Source organism: Peromyscus maniculatus, chromosome 2 (genome assembly GCF_049852395.1).
Source record: "Peromyscus maniculatus bairdii isolate BWxNUB_F1_BW_parent chromosome 2, HU_Pman_BW_mat_3.1, whole genome shotgun sequence".
NCBI classification, from domain to species: domain Eukaryota; kingdom Metazoa; phylum Chordata; class Mammalia; order Rodentia; family Cricetidae; genus Peromyscus; species Peromyscus maniculatus.
In genome coordinates, this window is record NC_134853.1 from 146,473,565 (window position 1) to 146,496,891 (window position 23,327).

At 46.7% G+C, this 23,327-nt stretch overlaps 1 protein-coding gene across 5 annotated transcripts in view; it reads left to right on the plus strand.

The window, feature by feature from the left end:
• Csmd2 (CUB and Sushi multiple domains 2) overlaps positions 1–23,327 on the plus strand; it is a 576,074-nt gene that overhangs the window by 51,807 nt on the left and 500,940 nt on the right. For all 5 annotated transcript variants that reach the window (XM_042271897.2, XM_042271900.2, XM_042271904.2 and 2 more), the window contains exon 2: positions 14,076–14,292. In XM_042271897.2, coding sequence (XP_042127831.1) covers positions 14,076–14,292 — 217 coding nt within the window. The remainder of the gene's footprint in view (positions 1–14,075; positions 14,293–23,327) is intronic.

Below are 23,327 nucleotides of genomic sequence, written 5' to 3' on the forward strand. Positions count from 1 at the left end.
CATTCAGCAGATACAAATCGAGCGCCGTGAAGCGCACAGCCCGGCTGGGGATGTGGTTGTGAACCCACTGTGGTTTCACACTTTCGTCACTTGGTTTCTGTTTGCCAAATTACTGTTGCTATTTTCTTATTTTCCTCCTGGGAAGTCCCATGCGTACGGCTTCCTCTGTGTGGTTTCCCCTGGGATGCTCTGTGAGAACTTGCTGTTGTGGGCTCATGCCCCAAATGACAGGCAGTTGGCAGAAGCCTGGGGGTTGTGTCTGACATGATTGATAGCTGAGGAAAGAGGTCCTTAAGCCAAGGGTGTGCTGAGAGTGCTCCAGGAAGAGGTTAAGCTTCTATATCATCCAAAATAAGTGTCTGTCTCACTTCTTCCTTCCTTCCGTCTGTCCATCCATCCATCCATCCATCCATCCATCCATCTATCCATCCATCCATTCATGAATGATGGAGTAATAGGTAAGGAGGTAGAATTTTGCCTCAGATTGCTTAAGGTTGATTTCTGCTTCTATAACTCCTTAGCTACCAATCTTGGGAAAGTCACCCAGTCTTTCTGGATTTCAGTTTTCTTATCTGTGAAATGGGAATTATAATAATAGTGCCCATTTAATGCAGTTATGAGGATGTATGAAATGGATTGCTATATGTAAAATGCATAACACAACAACAGCACTTGGCACAGGAAAAAAAAAAAAAAGAAAACCACAGAATGACCTCTGACTAGACTCTAAATTCCAAGAGCGCAGAGGTCATGCCCAGGTCATACATCGAGTACCTAACACTATTCTTCAGATGAGGAAATGGGATGAATTAAGCCTAGGGTGTTGGTTGTCCTGCTTGGCCTTTCTCCCCTGGGCCAAAACCACAGCTCAAGGATCTTTTCAGATTTGGACAACTCAGTGATAGTTCCCTGCTTTGATTATGAAAGATCCATTAAGGAGCAGTCCCAGACTGGCAAAGATACCTGTTCCCCAGACACTCTTGGTCCTTGGGTTAGTGCAGCCAGGGACATGGCATAACCCAGTCAGCGAGAGTCTGCCACCAGCAGAGAAGAGATGCCCATGCTGTCTGGAATCCAGGATTCCCCAGCAGAGAACAGCTCCTGGCTGGTGGCAGCTGATGAACATGAAAACAAGCCGCATCTGGACAGCCAGGCGGGGAAAATCGTATTTAGTCCACAGCGGTGGCTTCCATGTTCAATGTGTCCAAGAGAATCTGAGAGCCTGGAGGTAGAATTAGGAAGCTGAGTGGCTTGGGATTATTCCCACAGAGCAATTGGTTGTGGTCCAGGGCTGGGCTTGCTGCCTCGTCCCTCCTGGCGTGCATTGTCTCCTGCCTTTGTTGGCCTCGTCCTCTGGTTGAAAGAAAGAAGGACCCCTGGTTGGTTTCTGTGTCCCTGAAGCACCATGACTGGGCTCAGCTCTTTCTAGTAAATCCTAAGCCTGACCTGTGGCGCAGAACACAGAATTGTGGCTTTGGGGGCTTGTCCTCCCCAGGCAGTGACTGAAGTCCTTGGAGGCAGCCAAGGGGGAAGGGGCAGTGGGGTGGGACAGCCTGAGCTTTGCCTTTGCTGGTCTGGGTTTGAATCCCAGTTCTTGTACAGCTACCGGTTTGACCCCAAAGTCTTCCCACGCCCCTCTTTCCTCGACATATGTTAACAGTGCAAAATAACGGTTTCGTTGTAACACTGTCACATGTGTGTGTTGTACACTTTAGTCACACTCAGCCCCCACTCCATTCCACTTACATGTCCTTCCTTCTGCTTCTCCCTCCTTGTCCCCTTTGTCTTCTCAAATAGTCTCCCTGTCACTTTCTTACTTTCATGGCTTTTTTAAGGTTTGTGTGTGTGTGTGTGTGTGTGTGTGTGTGTGTGTGTGTGTGTGTGTGTGTGATGTGTTGTTAAGGATATCGAGGAGTACATGTATGGAAGGGGATGAATCTGCTTGTATTTGCACAGGTGGAGGTCAGAGGTCAACATCAGACATGTTCTTCTATCACTCACTCTGCCCGTTAGTTTTTTTGAGACAGGGTCTCTCCCTGAACCCAGAGCTTGCTGGTTTATCTACATAGAGTCCCTGGGAGTCACCTGTCTTCCTCCAGCACTAGGATTACAGACACATGCAGAAGCATCAGGTGTTGTCATCATCATCATCATCATCATCATCATCATCATCATCATCAACTCAGGGATATGAACTCAAGTCCTCATGCTTGCAACAGCAAGGCCTTTATCAGCTCTTCATGTAATTTTTTTTCAATCTAAATTTCATATATAAGATTTTGAAAACACATGATATTTGTCTGCCTGGCTTTTCTGCTCAACACAATGGTCTCCAGCTCCATCCATTTTTCTTCAAATGATGTAATTTCATTGAATGTGTTTTTAAACCTTGAAGAACTCAAGGCCCTCACCTTGAGGTGACAAGGTCAGAGGTGTAATAGCCCTTGCAAGGGGCCACTGCACGATCTGCCTCCCTTCTTCCCTGCTCCGACTGCCCTCCAGCTCTGCCTGGCACCAGAGCTGCCTGGAACAAAGCAGCCCTCCCCAATCCTGCTGAATGAAAGATTGAATTTAGCTCGGGCCTCTGAGATGCTCACTGGGACCGGGGGAGTTCCTAACTTGGATGGGGGAAATTACATCTTTATTTGAAACTTAGCGTTCCTATCAATCATGGACACAGGCAGCAAAGCACTCCAGGGTTAGCTGCACCTGTGAATTTGCCCCTGATATGATCACAGGTTATTTCCATAAAATATTACAGTTGCTAAAACCATAGCGTGCTTCAAATGACAGCTGTTGTCAGTTCTGCTGCTAGATCCTGGTGGCCGTGAGGGCATGGGCAAGCGCAGGCCTCCAGTACTGTACCACAGAATCTCAAAATAGTTTTGAAAACTGTATTTCAGCATAACCGGTTGCCTTTTGCAATTCTTTATATTTTTCCCCCTACAGATTTGAAGACATCATTTGCAAATTGGTCACCAGGCTGCTCAAGGGAACCTTGGTACAAAAAAAAGTGAAGAAAATCCCCTGAAGTGAATAAAAAATGTGGGAAGTTAGAACAGTTCTCAACTGGGTGTGATTCCCCAATCTTCACGGGTGGGGGTGGGGAGTGCACACTTGTCAATTCTGAAGCGGTTTTTGGTTGTTGTAAGTGGGAGGTGGTATCTGGGTTGTCCAGTGGATAGAGGCCACTGGCATTGCTAAGCTTTCTTCATGCCCAGAGAAGACCCCACAGCAAAGACTCTTTTTTTTTTATTATTAATAAATATTTAAAATTTATTTTACATACCATCCACAGTTTCCCCTCCTCCTCTCCTCCCCCTCCCCCTCACCTCCTTTCTACCCCTTCCTCCCCATCCAGTCCTCAGAAAGGGTAAGGCTTCCCATGGGAGTCAACACCGCATGACATATCACATTTGAGGAAGGACTAAGCTCCTCCCCCCAGACTATTTAAAAACGTCCATAGTGCTGAGATTGAGAACCACTGGGCTAGCTGCTCAGTCAGCTTGGACACCTCTGATTATTACATCTGCTGGGGGGGAAATGCCTACAACTTCATTAAAAGCACTGGGATCACAGAGGGCAAGTATGCTGAAATTGCTCAGTGGCTGCAGGGCAATCGGACGTGACCTTGTGAACTTAGATGCACCTTGTGAACTTATATGCAAGGTGCTGCTGGGTGCCAGACAGTGTGCTGGATGCTGGCTATCATCTTCCTCAAATCTGGCCTTTGAGGTTTTCTCTCTCTCAAAGCACTGGCTGTAAACTCTAGCCCTGCCCTGATGGGACCTAGGGAAGACAGGGATGTTTACAACATGTCTTTCATAGGACCTCTTCATCCTGGCAGATAGCCTAATGACTGTCAACCTGTGATCCTCTCGTAGGAGACTTAGCTCATTGGCATATGTTGTTTCTCTTGACTGAACTGGGCCTCACTGATACATTCCAGAGCTCTGACAGTGAGGAGAGTTAGACTTGGGTGTGCCCATCAGGTGAGGCACACAGGAAGCAGCCCAGCAGAGTTCTGGAAATACTGAAGTTGGTGCTCGTTACTCATACTACCCACATTACTCCAGTATTTATTGCTAACAAGCCCTAGAGAGAAGAGAGCAGCCCCCCTCAGGGCCAATGGGAAGGGAGAATTGTTCCACCCTGGACCTAGTGAGGTTGCCATATGAACTGGTGTGGAACCGTGAGTTAGGTGGACGAGGTGAAGATAACCCCAAGCAACTAAGCAAGATGAAGAATAAACCATGGGACTCTGACTTAGACCAAGAGGGGCCTAAGCAAGTGGATGAAACTGATTTCTGTGCAGTGTTCAGGGCGAAGGAAGATTGGGTTGGATTGAGAAATGATTGGGGTTGAAAAGATGGAGCTGTGTGGGTGAAGTTAGATTGTAAACAAGGCTGGGGGAGAGGGGAGGGTCCTTTATCTGCCAGTCACACACTAGGAAGGCTCTGGGGGAGGTGGGCTCTAGACTGAGCATGGAAGAGGGAATTAGATACAGCAATGGGGATACACCAGGCAAAGGACCTAGAACTGTGGAGGCCCGAGAGGCCCTGGGGAGTTGACGGGGAGGATTCTGTATGGAAACACACGAGGCACCGTGAGAGGAGTTAAGCTGGCTCTCAGCATCTCTGATGCCAAGGAGTTCTTGGTCCTTTCTTCAGGGGTTATTGAAAAGCCAATGATGCTGCTGGGCCCAGCCTCTGCCATCTGCATTCAAGATGCCCTGCCAAGAAGCATCATAGAGATGGGCCAGTGGCCAGTGGTGTACCAGAGGTGTTTAGTGGTGTCCATGTGGCCAGTGGGACACCTTTGGTCATGATGATTTATCCAGCATCTGCCACCATCTCCTGCAATTCCTCTTCAGGCAGGTTCATTAATTGCAAGGCTTTGACAAATCCATATCACCAGCCCAGACTGCACTCCCAGACACCAGTTCACCAGCCTAATTGCCTTCTGGCCATCTCCGCCTGCGTGTCCCACTGGTATCTCCAACTAAATTTGTCCAAAATTGACCTTATCAGTCAATAAATATTTACAGAATTGAATTGAATTTTCCTGCCAAATTTCTCAAAAGAGCTATCTCCTCAAAAATTATCATTATTTGTAGACAATACGGTTGTGTACCTATAGCACCTAAGGGAATCAACTGAGCGAAATGTTAGAATTCAGAACCTGGTTGAATGTGAGGTGAATATGTAAAAAAAAATCAATGGATTTTCTTTCTGTGTATTGGTAATAACAGTTAGAGAAATTAGGAAAAATGTTATTTGCTAGAGCAACAAAAAGTGTATTAATTTCCTGGGTATAACCATAACAAGAAGGGGTAGGACTTACATAAAGATTGGTACAAATCTCCCTCAAGGGTTGGCTTGTATCTATTGATCACTTATTGTGTTCCAAGTACTGTACTGAAAGATTAGCAATGTAGCTGGTGTTACCCCATCTGTCTGTCCGGCCATCACAGAAGTGGATTTTCATTTCGTTTATTTCTTTAAGTGTTACTTGTTAAGGTTTGTCTGTGCATCCATGCATGTACATGTGTCACAGTGCATGGGGAGATCAGAGGTCGACCTCTGGGAGTCAGTTCTCTCCTTCCACCATGGGTTCCGAGGATCAAATTCTGGTCGCCAGGCTTGTATGCCAAGCCCTTCTGTCGCTCAGCCATCCCACCAGCTCATGGCATTCGTTTTTAAAGAGCTGAAACTAAGCCTTCAAGAGTTTGCATAAATAGCCCATATGCTATTAAGTGGCAAACATGGCATTTAAATCCAAGGCTTTTGCTCCTAAATTCTATCCCTGTTACCTGTTCATTAAGCCACCTCCCAAATGACCCATATAGTCCAGTGAAGTCGGTGGGTATTTTCTGAACGTTATAATAAGATTCATTCATCTTACTTCATCATCTACTGAAAAGCTATGTGCTGAGTTTCCTCTACAGTCAGTTATTGGATTGCGTACTAGAGAGACAATCTGAACACAGTATCCAGGAGCCTCCTGATGAAGACAGCCACATACACATGCCATTATATCACCTTTGGTGGAAGCAAGAGTGTTCAGAATGAGTGATGAACGGGCAACAGGGTACTTGAGAATGCTTTGAGAATTCCGAGCAGGCTTCTGGAGGAGGTAATGAAGCTTTAAGTGCCTGCAGTTAGAGGAATAGTCCGTGTGCTGGGTGGGCAATTAGTATTCATTCATTCATTCATTCAGCCCCTCTGAGCATCTGCTAAGGGCCAGGTGCAGGCTTGGGGGGCCAGATAAACTGCAGAGACTAAATAGGGCCCTGCTGTCATGGAGGGGGCACTTTTGGAGGCTGAGTGGCCATGCATATTGTTACAATACACAAGTCAGGGGTACTTATGCTGGAATCATGGGCGTAGAAGAGTGAGGCCTGGACTTCACTCATGGTGACCTCTGAAGGTGTGACACCTGCTAGAACTCCCGAGAAAAACGAAAGTGTGAGTCAGACCTGCTACCGAAGCGAGAGGTTTGTGGGTCAAGGGGACAGAACTTGCAAGGGACATGAGGAGGGCATGTGATGGACTGTGGGTGCATCCCTGATGCACAGCAGCATGCTGTAGGCTGGTGGTCAGGAGAGAGGAGAAGAGGAAGCAGGCAGTAGGTACCTTAGGCTCTGGGGGCCAGGGAAGGACTTTGTCTTTTTTTTTTTTTTTTTTTTTCTGCTGACTGGGATGAGCAGCTAACAAACAGATTCCTGGCTAAGCATCTTTGTCATTGTAAATAAAGGAAGACGGTTCCTGAGAATGAGAGAGATAAGTGCGGCCGGCCGCTCCTAAGAGCTGAGTGTTCTAATCTGTGTGAGGAATCTAAGCAAAAGCAAAGGCCCACAACCAGGCGGAAAACAACACTGGTAACAAACACGACAGGAGATGAGAAGCTTGATTCTATAGGGCGAGTGCAAACCGACAGGAAGCAGCGAAGCCTGATGCAAGAACTGAGTGTGAACCATGCAGAGCACTTCTATGTCAAATGTAATAAGATTAAAAGGCACATGGGATGCAGAAAGGATTTACATGTAATATACATGCTATATAAATATGTAAATCACTAGAAGAATTATAATGAAAAATGAGCCAAGGATTTCATCAGATAGGTAACTCCCAAGGGGAAGAATTAAAATGATTAAGAAAAGGTGAAGTGTTATATAATGGTGTGTGTCTACAATACCAATGAAGGCAGGGGAATCTTGAGTTCCAAGCCAGCCTGGGTTACAGAGGGAGACTCAGTCTCCCTAAAATAAAAAAGAATGAGAAGTAATGAAGGAGGAGGAAAAGGGGGAGGAAAGGGGGAGAGGGAGGAGAAAGGAGGAAAAAGAAAAGAAGGATTGGAGAGATAACTTAGTGGATAAGAACACTTGTAACTTAAGTTCAAGTCCATTGCATTCATGTAAAAAGCCAGACATGGTTATACATGAGTCCCTAACTCCAGCACCATAGAAGGTAGAGATAGGAGGAGCATTGGGGCTTGCTGTCCACAGGCTTAGCTCCAGCTTCAGGGAGAGACCCTGCCTCAAATGAATGAGGTGGAGAGTGGTAAGCAGATTGCTGATGTCCTTATCTGGCCTCCACACATTTGTTCATGGGTGTGTCCAACTGTGTACAAACATCATAGAAACCCCCCCCCTCACACACACACACATACACATGTGCAGGTGTAGACATTCAAAGGAAAAAAATAGATATAGGTTCTGAGTCAATCAAACTGGCGAAACCTCAGTAAGACAATTCACAATCATGGTGAAGAAGCCTTGAGACAGGCATTTGTAGACACAGCTGTGAGAATGTTAATTGGCACACACATTCTAAAAGATATTTTGGCAATCTAGACTCAAAGCCTCAGGGGTGTTTATCCTCTTTGACACAGTAACCTGAATGTTTGAAGGTTTGTCATAGAGAAATAATGTAAAAACAAATAAATTAAAAAAAAAAACTTCCTATCCAGTTCTCTGGTGTTATTTGTGAGTCTTGGCTTTGTAGGGTAACTGTATTAGCCAGAGCCCCAGGGTGTAGAGGACCATTGTGGTTACTGGAAGAGAGAAGATGCAAGGGGCCCTCATGGTTTTTCCATCCCCATCCCCAAGACATGACAGGGCACCTGGCCATGTGAGCCCAGGCTTCCATGTCATCAGCATCTCTGGCTGCAGCACGTGTACTGGGTTTTAACTTTCTCAACTCACTGACATCCGTTTGATTTCAGGGAAACTTCCAAATGAACCCCACTTTCATCCCTTTCTAACCGTGCCCAACAGTGCCTGCTGCAGAAGTCAGTCAGCCTGTATTTACAGTGGCCCAGCAGACAGCAAAGCTGGGTGCAGTGACTGAATAAATGGACGTTCATTCTGGGCCTCTGGCCATGGAAGCCCATTTTCCACTGCACCGACTGGCATCCTGTCACCAGACCTTGCTCTGGTCCAGGTCGTATTTATAAACAGGATTAAAAAAAGAAAAGATCCAGAAGCAATTTAGATGGTTGACAATAGAATGCTTGAATAAATTCTAGGATAACCATACTCTGGGACGTTGGGCATCCTCTTAAAATGCAGTTTATGAGCAGTTTCGGTATCTTGGGGGGAAAAAAACTCATGTTGTGTTTACTGAATTGTTACAAAGGAAAACCAAGAAATGACCCAAATGACCATACACAGAGGAACGGCTGAATACATTGAGATACGTCTATGCCGGGCAATATTATACATTTATTTAAAAAATAAGTTAGATCTGTAGCTACTGACCCAAAAGATGTCCCCAATGTATTGTTAAGTTGGGAAGCAAGTTGCGGAGAAATGAGCTAACTCACAATCTCATTTTAAAAACAAAATCATAAAAATTTCTCCCAAAATGTGTCCATATGCTTGTATGAGGGAGGAGGGGGCGCAGAGGCTCAGGGCAGGGGTGGGGGTGGGTGGGCCACCGTCCTGGATGCTGATCTGGATAACTGGTTGGTGCTTAAGAGAGGCAATACAGGGCGTCTTTCTAGCTCAATCTGTACAACATGAGAGGCCTAAAGAAATGAGGCTGTAAACAAACTTATTTATAACTGAGTTTCTGTGTGTATTATAAGTAGACACTGCCTTTTGTAATCTAAGGTTAAAGAATAATTTACTTCAGAGTCCTCCAAAGGGTATGTATGGTATTTTCTAAACAATTTTAACTGTGCATGGACGAATCTAGAAAATGAAAATATTAATAACCATTGCCTCTGAAAGGAATGTGAGATTAAAATCATTTCATCCTTTTAAACCTTGCCTGTATTTTTCAAGTGCTCTACAAAGAGCAAAATGTATGTTATTATTTCACATACGGTGGCCTTGCGCCCTCTCGCCAGCCAGTCCTGCCTGCCTCTGCCTGGAAGAGCCCAGCCTCTGCTCACCCTGCTCACCCCTTCCTGCTCACCTTTGCTGTAATTGGTGTATCTTCACCGTAAGTGCTGATTGAATTCCGGGCACTAGGGATGTGCCAGGGCCAGTACTGAGCTCTCAAGCTACAGGATCTTACTTCCAGAGGGACCATTTAGATATCCAACTGAGTGACCTCATCCAAGACTCTCATCATAGTCTCTTGGTGACATCCTCCACGTTCTGTCCGCTTCTCTAGGAGCTGCCCTCTGGGTCTCTTCCTCCACTGTCTCTGTCTTATGACTCTGTCTCTTTCACTCTTCTTGTCTCATCACATGGATTACATCAGAAGTGTTCTCAGGGTCCGTGTTCTCAGCCCCTCTGCTTCTCTTTATAGTAGGAAAGATGATTGCTAGATTCCAAGTCAGTGTCTTCAGGATTGGGCAGGTCTGAGCTGGGGCAGCCATCCCGGTAGTGAGGATGGTGGCCATGTTGGTATCACTGGTTATACTAAACACGAACAAGGTCAGATCTTAAGCTGAAGCCTCTGAGGGGTCTATAGGTCAGAAACACTGTATGTACTCCTAAAGGAATACTGTTAAAGCATTGCTCCCATGGGTGGATGGAGGCTCTGTCTAGTCCACGGCCCAGGCCCCATGGCTGATGATAGGGTTAGCCTAGAGGAACGAACCAATCAGTGACTAAAGAGATCAGTGACATCACCGGCCTGCACCAGGCTTTCAAGGTCCAGAGATGAAGCAGTCTCCGTGCCTGTGGCAGGGAGGGGCACTTGTCCCTTTGGAAAGCTGTAAAGCGGAAGCTTTACTTCATTACTCTTTCAGTTGGGTGTCTGTCTTCTTTTGTGAACTTGTTTATATCCTGTCCAGGTTCACATATGGTGTTCTGTGTGCTGTTATTAGTAATCAGTACTTATTCTTTCATATTGAAGGCATTACACTTCAACCCAATGTTTGCGTGCCTTTTGATTTTGTCTATTTTACACAACACATTCTCTCTCCTTTTGATTTTGTCTATTTTACACAACACACTCTCTCTCCTCTGCCTCTCTCTCTCTCACATTCACACACATACTCATACATACACATTTACACACACACACACTACACTTGCACACACTGATACATACTCATACACGCACATATACACTCACACATACACTGACTTTTATATGAAATTGTTAATCTTAACAGTATCTTCCAGGAGAGTAGAAAACAATGTAACACGGCTTTTGTTTTGTTTTTAACACTTTGTTGACCTTTTACTTTGATATGTCATCTGAATTTGGAAGACAATTCCTTCCTGAAAGAGTTATTTTGTTCTACAAAAATATTTTTTTCTGTTTTCATTGATTAAAAAATGTCTCCTCAGCCGGGCAGTGGTGGTGCACACCTTTAATCTCAGCACTCGGGAGGCAGAGGCAGGCGGATCTCTGTGAGTTCAAGGCCAGCCTGGGCTATGGAGTGAATTCCAGGAAAGGTGCCAAGCTACACAGAGAAACCCTGTCTCAGAAAAAAAAAAAAGTCTCCTTATCTCAGTTTTTGTGTGTGTATTAACTATATCTGTTCACTGAGGTCCCTCTCCCCCACAGATAATCCACATGTCATTCATGATATGATTTGGAATTCTTTATTATGAGAGTACTAATTTTTGTACCCTTTCAAAGACAATACATTGTCCAAATAACCTATTTTCCAGTTAAATTTAGGTATCATTTCCCCGGGGTTAAAACAAGCCCTTGGGCCTTTGATGAGCATTGTATCAGGCGGATAAATTAACTTTCCAATAACTCTTTGAGAGGTTAATATTATAAATTAACCTTTCAGCGATTAGGCTTTTCCACTCAAGACTACATCATTTCTCTCCAATTATTCTGAATTTAAAAAAATCCCTCGGTAAAATTTCTTTCCATAAAGTGCTTACACTTTCTTTCTCTCCCTCCCTCTCCCCTCTCCCTGCATTTCTTCCTCCCTCCCTCCCTCTATCCATTCCTGCTCTTCCCCTCTCTGTTTCTCTCTCCCCTCTCTCTTTGTGTTACGACATTGAGAGTAGAACCTGGGTCTTCACTCACCCTGGGTGAGCTCGGTGTCATGAGCTACACCCCTGAATCTGCCTCCACATTTCTCTCTGAGTTTATTTCTGTGTACACCCCGCACTCTGTAGCTGCCGTGGAAGGAACTTCAGCCTCCTGCTTTCCTCTGTGACTGACATACGGATCTTATTGACTTTTGTATAGTTTGCACTGGGTTACTTGGCTGAAATTTCTTCTTAGTTCTAATAGCTTTGTAATCGATTCTTCTGGACTTCCTAGGCATATTAACATACCGTCTGCCAGCCATCTCTCTGCATCCTCCTTTCTCATTTGTTTCTCTGGGGTTGCACCCTGAGCTCTTCCAGTCAGGCACGTGGTCCTAGGGAGGATGCTGACATCTCTGTCACATTTTTGATGCCTATCGGATGTTCCACCTAAAGTGCAATGCAAAGGGCTGTTGAATAGGAAGGCAGTGTTCTGCCTTGTTCTGAATGCTTATTTTAATCAGAGTTACATATCTAATTTTATTAAATGCCTCTTTAGCATTTATTCAGAAGCCCTTAACTTTTCCCCCATTAATGGAATACTTTGTATTAAGAGATTTCTTAATATTAAGGTCATTTTAGAGATTAAGTGTCCTTTGTCAGTTAATCCCCAAAGTGGTTTTAAAAAATTAGTGTTGAATCAACTTATCGTCACCATCATATAGGAAGTGTCCTGCCTATGCGAAGTCCCAACACTGAGTAGTGGTAGCTGCTGCCCCATTCTTTAATTCCCCTCTGCTGATTCGGCCTCTGCAGGTGAAGATATTAATAGTGTCCACCACATATGGCTGTTGTGAATGTTAAGTCACTAAAGGCAGAGATCTTAGAATTGTCTAGACAAACACTGTCTGAACGCAAAGGGCCTACTATGAGCTGACTGAGAACTGACTGTGTGCCTGCCTGCTACCAAGACTGCAGAATTTAAAGATAGTGGCCCACATGCTTCCTGCTCTGATGTTTACGGCATGCATGTGGAAGTGTGCTGTGACGCCGTGACGCTGGCAGACAGAGGGGAAGGTGGGATGGCTTCCGCACAGTGCTGGGTCCTGTGGCTGTGTAGTGAGAAAATGTAGATCCACAGGACTGAGGAAGGCAGGACTTTGGCTGGAAAGCTGGAGTGCAGGAAAGGAGAGATTTCAAACCGTCAAACCCTGTGGAGGACCCCCCCTCCCCCCCCCCCACCGCCCCCACCCCCGTAGACATTAGTCTTCTTTCCTTGTTGAAGAGAAGTAAGGAGCCACGGGATGTTGGAGGCAGTGATGACGGAGACAACGCAGTCCAGGTTGAAAAGATGCCTCTGAACGAGAAGAAAAGAGATTGGTCCTCACTAGAGTACATGAATGAGTAGATGGGAGTCTAAGGAAGAGTTTGGTATAGGGGGGTGGGAGTGAGATGGACAGAGACACTGGACATGGGCTGAAGAGAGGAAGGTGTCACTTCCTGTCTTATTTAGACAACCGTAAGGGGGCTACCATCCCATCCCCTAAGTGAAGGTGCAGCAGGCAGGGGAAGAGCAGGTGTGCGTCCCAAAGCAGTTGTCAGGCCTGGGGTCCAGGAATGGCAACTGGCTTGCACTGTGCAGTTGTATGTCATCCGTGCATGAATGGGATGTCTTCTGGGCGAGACAGAGACAAGAGGCTCCATCAAGGAGCCTGGAAAGGAAGCTCAACATTCAGAGGAGAGCAAGAGGGTACAGTGGTTTGGAAGGAACCCACAGAATGGCTGCTTCTAGAGAGCTCCTCCCCTAGCAGCAGCACTAATAGTTCTGGAAAACCAGGTAGAAATGCCACTTCTCCACCCCCTCCAGCCCTCCCTCTCGTTTACCGTCCATTGGGAGCTCTGTTCGATCCAGACCTATGGCGGGCAAGCACAGAGTGAAGCCTGAGCTTCAGCAGTAGTGTGAGGGGCTCAGACAGATCAGTTAGCAGGAAGATAGGCTGCATATCCCCAGCCCATCTTCTCTGCAGTCTGGCTGTACCCACTCTCCTGCAGACCTGCTGGGCGCGGGAAAGGACCAGGAAACAGACGGTGATTCCAATTGGCTATGGGCGGGAGGAGAGGGACAGGCTGCGGGAGCAGTGGCCTGGGGTTGTGTTTATGAATGACAGAGTTGGAGCACATTTGACATTGGAAGCCTCCGGTGGAGAAGGGACAACAGGACATGTGCAAGAAACGTCCTTAAAGGGCCAGGAGGTGTGCAATTCCCGTGGTCCCATTTAGGCGGAGGAGGAAGGATGGCATCGTACAGCAGATGCATTGGCGGCTTGTGTTTTCTAGGGAGGGTGGGGGTGAGGCCGTCACCCGAGAAAAGGAAGTTTTGGGCAACAGAGGACGTGGGAGATGGTCCCCTGGGCTTGGGTGCAAGGTCTAGGATGCAGCCTGGTTGTGGTTGTGCCTGTTAAAACTAACTATGAGCATTAGTTTTCAGCTAATTGAGCTGTCCCAGGGCTTCAATATAACCGCTACCCATCTTCCCTCCCTGGCTGTCAAGCCTAGGGCTGCCTATAGGAAGCATTCAGAAAAGTGATTGATGGTTCTTTGACACAGTACTTCCACCTCTTGGAAACTCCTTCGAGTTCTTCTGGCCACACTTAACTGCTTCCTCTCTCTCTTCCAGGCCAGAACTGCACATTCCAACTGCAGGGTCCCAACGGGACGGTGGAGAGCCCAGGGTTCCCTTATGGCTACCCCAATTATGCCAACTGCACATGGACCATCACTGCGGAGGACCAGCACAGGATCCAGCTCGTTTTCCAGTCCTTTGCCCTGGAAGAGGACTTCGATGTCCTGTCAGTGTTTGATGGCCCACCCCAGGCAGAGAACCTTCGAACAAGGTACCATCCTCCCCACTCCCTGGTGCAAACAGCTGGGCCCTGAGCCAAGCCTGGAGAAAAGAGGACCTCTGCTTTACTATTCAAGTTTTTATTAGCATACAGCAATTACAAATAATAATGTATATATTTTGAGTATTTTGCGTATAACCGCTCTTTTGCCGCTCTCCTATGCCCACTGACCCCTTTACGTCTTCCAGTTAGTTCCTCTTCTACTTTCATATCTCTCGTGATCTTTTTACATGTGTATGAACCAGAGACTTAAATTAGGGTTACTTACCCGGGTGAGGGCGAGGCCTTATTTACAGGAGCATGGACACCTTACCAGTGCCTACACCACTGAAGAAAATGCGTCTTTCTCACTTCCAGCCATCATTAACTGCCTCGAAGTCCTCAGGAAGGGGCGGGGCCCCGAGAGCCCCTCCCCTCTCTGCAAGTCTCCTGTAGGGCACTGACTTCCTTTTTGTGGGGCCCTTCTGCAGTACCTCTGCTTGCTGTTGTCATGTTGTTGTTGTTGTTGTTGTTATAAGGACTTGCTATCGAAGCCCAGTATCTCAAACTTGTAATTTTCCTGCCTCCGTCTCCTGAGTGCTGGGGTCATAGGAGGCACTACCATGCCTAGCTTCTCTGCTTTCTTTAAGGCTCCCCATTACTTTGAAGAATCTGATAGAAGAGGCCATGTCAGACACCTGGGAAGACTGGGTAGAAAACAGAAGGCGTGATAGAGACATTCCAGTCTTTTCACTGACATTGATTTTGCCAGCACAAGTATATCTGTGTCTTTTTGTCTGTCTGTTTGCCTGCCTGCCTACCTGCCTGCCTGTCTGTCTGTCTGTCTGATATATCCTCCTCACACAGACAAATGCTTATATTTTCACCTGGCCCTGAGCCCTGTGGGGCTGAAAGTTGAGTGATGGGTGGTGCTGTGCCATGCACCGTGGGTCTGGAACCATGGATACTTGATAAAATTGACCTTGCATTTGGTACCTTGACTGTGGGAACAGAACTGAGACTCTGGGGTGGCTGTCATCCTCTCTAATGCTATCACGTGGGGTGGAAACTAAAGCCATAGACAGGCTGAGATGGTTGACAGCTGTGGCATGGAGTTGCCTCCTAAGACAAGGAGGTCATGGAGGAGGAGGGGGAGGAGGAGGAGGAGAGGAGATGGATTTAATCACCCTCTATAGGAACGGCAGACTTCTGGGCAGAAAGCTTCAGTAGCAGCTTCTGTTTCATTGGCCTGGAGGCCTGTCACTCTCCATCACAAGCTTTGGTCTGCCTTCTCACTTAGGCTTTCAAACTTCTGTGGGAGCTGAAGGGTTATTGGTTTAACCAGGCAAGTTCGTGTGTGTGTGTGTGTGGGGGGGGCCGGGAGGTCTGGGATGAGCACGCCTGTCTCAGGCTTACCCTCCAAGCTGGCTTGAGGATGTTTCTAGAATATGTCATACCTCATGTGCAGGGCAGTCCTCCAGCCAGTGAGTCTGGGAAGGCTGCTGCAGAGGTAAGGTAGTTTCTTCCAGGCACAACAGGGCTTATCCATCGTGCCGTGATATTGCACGGGGTGTGGTGTACAGGCAATGTTTTGCGAAACCTCGTGATGGGGACTAAAGTCCTCTTCCATTCATTCAACAAATATTCTGTGAATATCTGTGTTGTGCTGGTGCTGACCGGAGAGATAAGGAACATTACAGTCATCAGAGCAAAGCCTCCGTCGCCATGGAGTTCACATGCTAATGTGGAGCCTGCCATGGGTTATCTCCTCAGTGGGTGCTGGGCAGGAGAAGAAGCTTGAGGGAGGCAGGGAGCGGGTACCAACAGGGAAGTGGCACCTGTCCTGTGTGGGCATCTAGGATAAGTTTCCAGGCCACAGGCACAGGTGGTGTTGAGGCCTCTGGGAGGGAGGGTGTTCCTTTGGAGCACAGGCCACACCACTCTGGTTACCTGGCTCTAGTCGTCCTTTGGTAAGTTACTGCTGTGTGGTACCCCTGGCTTGCCACGTTGGTGATGTTGCCACGTTGGTGATGCTCACTTCAGAAGCAGCCAGAGTCTTGCAGCATCGGCTGGGAGGAAGGATCCCACTACCTCTGGGCTCCCTTGGTAGCATGGGAGCTCACGCTAGGAGGAGAAATGAACCCAGGAAATGTGGATGTGTGCCACCCTGGGAGGGGCAGGGTGGGGACTCTCAGGTCTTTCTGGGTCTTCTTCACGTTACGGCTTCCTGGTTTTCTTATTCACAAATGAGTTGTCTTTGTGTGTGTTGAAGAAATCAGTCATTGTCACATAAGGGCCCAGGACAGTGCGCATCTGCCTTCATGGCGCCTGGGCCTGCCTCTGCTTCTCCATGGGCTCCCACGTCCTTTCCAACCCCTCAGTCTTGACAAGCATTTTCCTGTTTTATTGGTCTTTAAAAACCTCCAGTGCTGGGACTATCAATTTTATTCTTTCTCCATTATCTAACATATTGATTTCTGCTTTTATCTTTATCCATTCCTTTCTTCCACTTACCTTAGGCTGGCGTTGCTCTTTGAGGGTTTCATGAATTGAATTAGTCCCATTATTTCTTGTTTGATAATAAAAGCATTAAGAAGCATTTTTCCCCTAAGTGCAACTTTGACCAGATCCTGTAAATTTTGATGGGTAGCTCTTATTTCTGAAAGAGTTTCTAATTGCAGTTCTGTTCTTTCCTTGACTCTAGAGGCCTTTTCTTGAATTTTTAAGTATTATTTGTTTATTCTCTTAAAACTGATGATCTAGTTTTATTGCATTATGATTGGATTATGCCTTTCAACTTTAGGGGATTGTTGATCCTCCCCTTCCTTTTAGGACCATATTTTATAAATGTTCTATGAGTATTGGAAAAATCAAATATTCTATATTGAAGGATGAAAATTCATGTTATTAATCCTGTGGGGTTTTTCTAATTTCCTATTTATTGTTTAATTGATATTCATCAAGGTAAGCAATGGACGGCTCTCAGGCTTGCCTTGTTCTTGTCTGTTGTTATTACTGCTATTTATAAGTTTTAGCTTTATGTGTTTTGATGCATATTTTTATGCATATTTTTATTTTTACATTTGTGTGTGTGTGTGTGTGTGTGTGTGTGTGTATGTGTGTGTGTGTGGTGCACACAGGTGAATGTAGGTACTCCCGTGTGCAGAAAGGTCAAGCATACATCAGGCATTTCACTCTGTTGTTCTCTGCCCCATTCATTTGAGCCTGTGTCTCTCATTGAACCTGGGGCTTGATGGCAGCCAGCAAGTACCAGAGATCTTCCTGTCTGCACTCCCCTACAGCACTGAGGTTACAGGCTTATGCACAGGCATGCCCAGCCCGGTGCTGGGAATTCGGACTCAGGCCACCGTGTTTGCAACAGCAAGTGTTCTCACCCACTGAACCATCTCTCTAGCCCAATGATTTTTAAAGACTTATATTCTTTATTTTAAAGTGTGTGTGTGTGTGTGTGTGTGTGTGTGTGTGTGTGTGTGTGTGTGTTCAGGCATGCATATGTGCTTATATGCATATTAGGTGAGTGTGGGTGCCCTTGGAGGCCAGATCTCTTGGAGTTGGAGTTATAGGCGCATATGAGTTCCCTAACATGGGTGCTGAGAACCAAACTTGGTCCTCTGCAAGATCGATATGGTCTTAGCCACTGAGCCATCTCCCCAGTTCCTGATAATTTTTTTGTTTTCTCAATATAAGAACTATGTTCCTTATTTAGTGATTTCTTTTGCCTTTTATTTTACTTAAATATGAATATTGCCACTGTTTTTTTTTTCCTTTTAGGATTGCGTTTATTGGGGCCATCTTTGCCAGCTCCTCTGTTTTAATATATCTATGGCATTGTTTTAGGGATAGCTCTTATCCCTTAAGCATTACCGGGTTTTTAAGAGTTCCTAGCAGGATCTGTGTTCTTTAGCAGCAGAAGTTTCATCCACTCACCTTCTGGGGTGTAACTGACGGGCTTACTCATCTCTGATGTTCAGTGCTGTCTATTTTTAAGCTTTGTTGCTGTCTCTTCTTTTTCCCCTGTCTTCAGTACGAGGTTTCTTTACTTTCCCCCGTGCTTTTCACTCTGCTCGTGGTTAAAGTGACTTCCTCGGAGCATATTTTAAGCTGCATCTCTCTGTCAACATCCTGCTAACCTTTCCCTTAATGGAGTCTGGCTGGCTGGGAGGGTGTCGTCTAGAGGAAGTTCCTGAGTGCTGCAGAGCGTGGGGACTGAGGTCTCGTCCAGAGCGGATGTGTTTCTCTCATGCCCCGGGTCACTTCCACGGGGACTGTGAGATCAGGTGGAGTGGGGTCTCATTGTTGCCTCGGTGTTCCATCCTGAAAGGAATGACTCACAGGCTTTTGCTCTTTTGATGCCATTGTGAATAGAATCAATTTTTCTGATTTTAGTTTTGCTAATCCATAGGAATGCAGTTGACTTCGCCGTATTGATCTGTGCTCTGTAACCTTCCCGAATTCTCTACTGCTCTGCACAGTTCTCTGCCCATCTCTGAGTGAGAACAATTTGACTAGCGCCTTTTCAGTTTGGACAGTCTTTCTGTTTTGCCTGGAAGCATTGGCCAGAAGCCCCAGGACAACACTGTGAAGTGGTGAAGGTGGCATCCTCGTCCTTGTCTGGGGGACAGAAGGACAGTATGTAGTTTTCCACCATGAAATATGTCCGCTGTAGTTCCATTGCAGATACCCTTCAGACAAAAGTGTTCAAGATGAGGACTTTGGCATAATCTGGATACTATATGAGAAATACATGGGAAGGGGTATGCTCAGGAGACTGCCAGGCCGGGCCTAGAACTGTGGTAGAGGAGATGGAGATGGACTTTTATGTTATGAGGACTTTTATGTTATGAGGAGTAGTTGTCCCAAGGGTCACTACTAGCTTCCTGGGAACTTGGAGGGAATAAAAGGGAGTAAGCAGAAGATGACTCAGCAGTGTCTAGCTCAGGGACAGAAAGCAGGTCGCATGAGCCTGTAGCAAATTCCAGTCCATGGGAAAACATGCATTGCGTACATGCATGTTACATATACATGCATATCTTATATCATGGATATGTATATAATGTGTATGCATGCAATGTACGCATGCGTTTGAGGTGTGCGGTATAGGACACGTACATCTAATAAATCTGTGTGATGTGATGTGTGAAATGTGGGTACAGAACAATGTGTCCTACCATCTGGCCAGGACTTGGCTGGCCAGCTTGTTTGTGCACTGATGTTTTTCCTCACTCATCGAGTAGAACAGGTGAGTCATCTCTTGCAGCATTATCCTGGGAGACGCTCACAGTAAGATGGGCCTAGATTTTACGCTGTTTGTGTGTGAGTGTGTGTCCGTGCATAAGCACACATACACACATACTTACATGTTTATATTACAGTGCTACGGACTGAACCCAGGGCCTCACACATGCTAAGCAAGCATTCTGCCCCACCCTCTCAATCCCATTTCCAGCCCTCATCTCTGTTTTTATTAAAGGTATGATGTCATGCAAGTCTGACTTCTCTGAGCCTTATCTGTGACGTGGAGGTGACTGTCTCACCTCCCGGGGTTGTTCTATGTGAACCTTCTGTTGCAGATCCCTGCGTGCTCCAGAAATGTTGTTTGCATCCTTGCTGCCCTTCAGAGCTGGGGCCTAAGAACTCAGCCATTTTTCTGAAAGTCTTTGGGTCTGTCCTGACACTTCATCTGTGCTTTCCCATGAGACTTCTCCATCAGGGAGTTGCAGGCACTATAGAAAGACACGGAGAAAAGCACTGTGCTCAGGGAAGTTGATCATTGTGCATGCATCAAGGTGTAGGATGTGTGTTATGCAATGCAGCAAGTTTATGCATGCAACATATATGCAGATCATAGAGCATGCCTAGGTATGCCATGTATACCTATGTAAAGAAGCATTAGATGTGTGAGGTGTGTCACATGCATGTCTAATGTGTATGTGTGTGATGTATGTATGAAATGTGTGTGCAGGGCATCCTGTGTGTGTTCTGTATGCATGCAATGTATCAGTGTGTTCTGGATCCTATAATGCTCCTCTTTCCCTTCCCTTCGCACCCTGATGGTGGAGGAGAACCACCAAGAGGCCTGCAGCAGGTTTCTCTCCACCTGCATCACTTGCCGCTCTCTGTTTACTGCCTGCACCTTGGCAGGCACTCTGCGGTGACTGCTCTCCCTGCATTCCGAATACACCCTTCCCTTCTCCGCATTCCTCCAACACCCTGATCAATAGTCAACTGCCAACCCTTCAAACCCACCTTTCTGCAGTTGCTCACTCCTTGGGGTGGGTTATGAGCTGCGGTGTAACCCCCAGTTGGAATATACACGCCTTGAGGCAGAGTCAAGCCTCTCACTGGATTCTGCTATGTGCTCTCACCCTGCAAGTGGACAGTATGTAAGCGCCTCAGGTCCTTCCTTGTGAGGCCCTGGCAGGCTGCTTCCACGCTGCCCTCAGTGTCCCCATCTATAAAATGGGCCTATCATATCTATCTTAATTTCTCCTTGGTGGGCAGTGAGAATTAAATAAAACCATGTGTGTATATTGTCTTGAATTGTATTCGATATAGGTAAAACTAAAATTTACAGAAAAAGCTGGAAAATGCAAGTGTAAATTTCCAAGTTGTAAGAAAGAGAAGTGGCTTTTGATTGGAGGAAATCTAGATGTTCACAGGACCTCGAAAATGCTTGGAAGTGTGTGTGTGTGTGTGTGTGTGTGTGTGTGTGTGTGTGTGTGTGTGTAAATGTGGCAGTAACCGGGATTGAACCCAGGGCCTCAGGCATGTGAGGCAAGCACTCTACCACTGTGCTACAGTCCTGGCCCTCCTAGATCTTTTTGATTGCGTGTCTGCAGGATGCCAGTGGCAACTGGCAGGTTGAGGCTAAGGATGCTCCTACAGGTCTCAGGATGTGCAGGATGCTTGTGCCCAGCAAAGAACTCTGATTCCCAATGCAGTACCTCTGCAGCTAAGACACCCTGGGGACACTTGATGTTCAAGGACTGCAGCTTCAGAATCGCTTGTGTCCAGGCTTCTTTATCTGTGACCTTGGGCAACCAAATCAATCCATCTGAGCCTCAGTTTCCTCCTCTGCAAAATGGAGCTTTCTCAATGACACCACGCTGGCAGCCACACCTGGCATCGCTGACGGAGAGGCGCCAGTAGGCACCGTGAGCCGAGCGCAGCTTGCGCTATAGGAAGACACCATTCATCTCCCCACGCCCTGCCTCTCTCCAGCAGGAGTTCAGAGCATCTCCTTGCAAGATCTCACATTTCATCTAGTGCTATTCACAAGCAGCCACATCCTGGGGTGCCAGAAGGCAGCGTCTGGCTGCTTGAAATTAAATTTACAATAGAAGCTGATCAGATTCTTCTCATAATGGATCAGGGTGGGAGAATGGGGTAGGGAATGGTCCTGAAGGCTGGGGAGCCTGTAGGAGTTTGGAAATTAGCAAGAAAAGAACAAAGTGCCTTCCAGATAATGCAGTGTCAGCCCTGCCTGGATGAATTACTGAAACAATCCCCACGTCTCTGCTTTTGTACAATTAGATGGCCTTTCAGAGCTGGCAAACATCCCATTGAACTGCAGTTTAATGTGGAATGAAGTTTGCTAATGGAGCACAAGCCAACGTAATCTATGGAGGCTGTGCTAATAAACTGCATCTCTGTGAGGCGGAGGGTTTATAGGGCGCTGGTGATGACGGCCCCAGTTAAGCACAGCTAAGCATCCCTTAATTTAGACATTTGGGCTCCCGTTATGGGAAGTGCTACGACTCGCTCACTCAGTTACTGGCAGTAGACGGTCTGTCATCCGCCTAAGGTGGAATGGAGTCGCAGTCATTTGGAGCTGGTTTCAGATCTCACTCAACTGGCGTTAGACACCTGTTTGGAAGTTGTAATGATCCACAAATTTGCCAGATTTACTGTCTCCTTAGGAATATGAATCGCAGCAGACGCGGCCCCGTAAGACCTTCCCAATAGATTCCATAAAGTGCTTTGCACATCCACAGGGCTGTCCTTGGCAGGTCCTCTCCCTGGAGTCCTTTGGGAATGTGGTTTTTGTGGACAGGAGGTGGCTGAGAGGACCCCTGGGGGTGAGGAAGAAATATTGTGGTAGGGGAGAGAGAGAGAGAGAGAGAGAGAGAGAGAGAGAGAGAGAGAGAGAGAGAGAGAGAGAGAGAGAACACACACTAGGAAAGGACAAGAAGTTCTGCGACACAGAAAAGCCATTGTGTGCCTGCCACTGTGCCAGACACATTGGGTGATTCATTCACTGTCAGGATTTGATGTTTATTGGATGCCTACCAGGAGTGCCAGGTGTTGGAGACATAACAGTTAACGAGACAGTTTCTTCCTTCAAGGAACTTCCAGAATCTTGAGGGAGCCAGGTGACTAATTGGGCAGACAACACTGAGAGCTGAGCGAGGAAGCTGCCCTGGTCTAGAGGTGGGGGACCTCCATGGATGCTGGTCTGGGGGCCTGAGATGCTCTCCTTCCAACTAAACTCCTGCTTGGTCCCCATCTCCACTCGGTTGTCATGCCCTCAGCCAAGAAGTCCGAAGCTGTTCCTCACCTAGGACACAAACAAGCTAAAAGGTACAAGGTTTATTTTGCCTCAGGGGTTCAGCGGTATATCAGTCTGTTATAACGGGGAGAGTGTGGCAACGTGGAACAAGCCACATCGTAGTGGCTAGGAAACAGTAAAAGAGGAGTACAGGAAGAGACTAGGGCAGTTTATATGACAGAGGACACACACCCAGTGAGCTACTTCCTAGAACTCCCCTCCCAAGAATGCCAGCATACTATGAATCTGTCAATCGATTTATCTGTTTATTAGAACCAACCCCTCAAGGTCCAGTCACTTCCCCAAAGTCCATTAGCTTGTGGCCACACCCTTAGTGTAGTGACTAGGGCAAACATTTGACTCCTCAGGATCCAATGACTTCCCCAAAGCTCATTAACTTACAGCCAGACTCTGAGTATACGAGACTGTGGCAGGCATTTCATAATTAAATCCTAACAGGTCCTGGCTGGTACACACT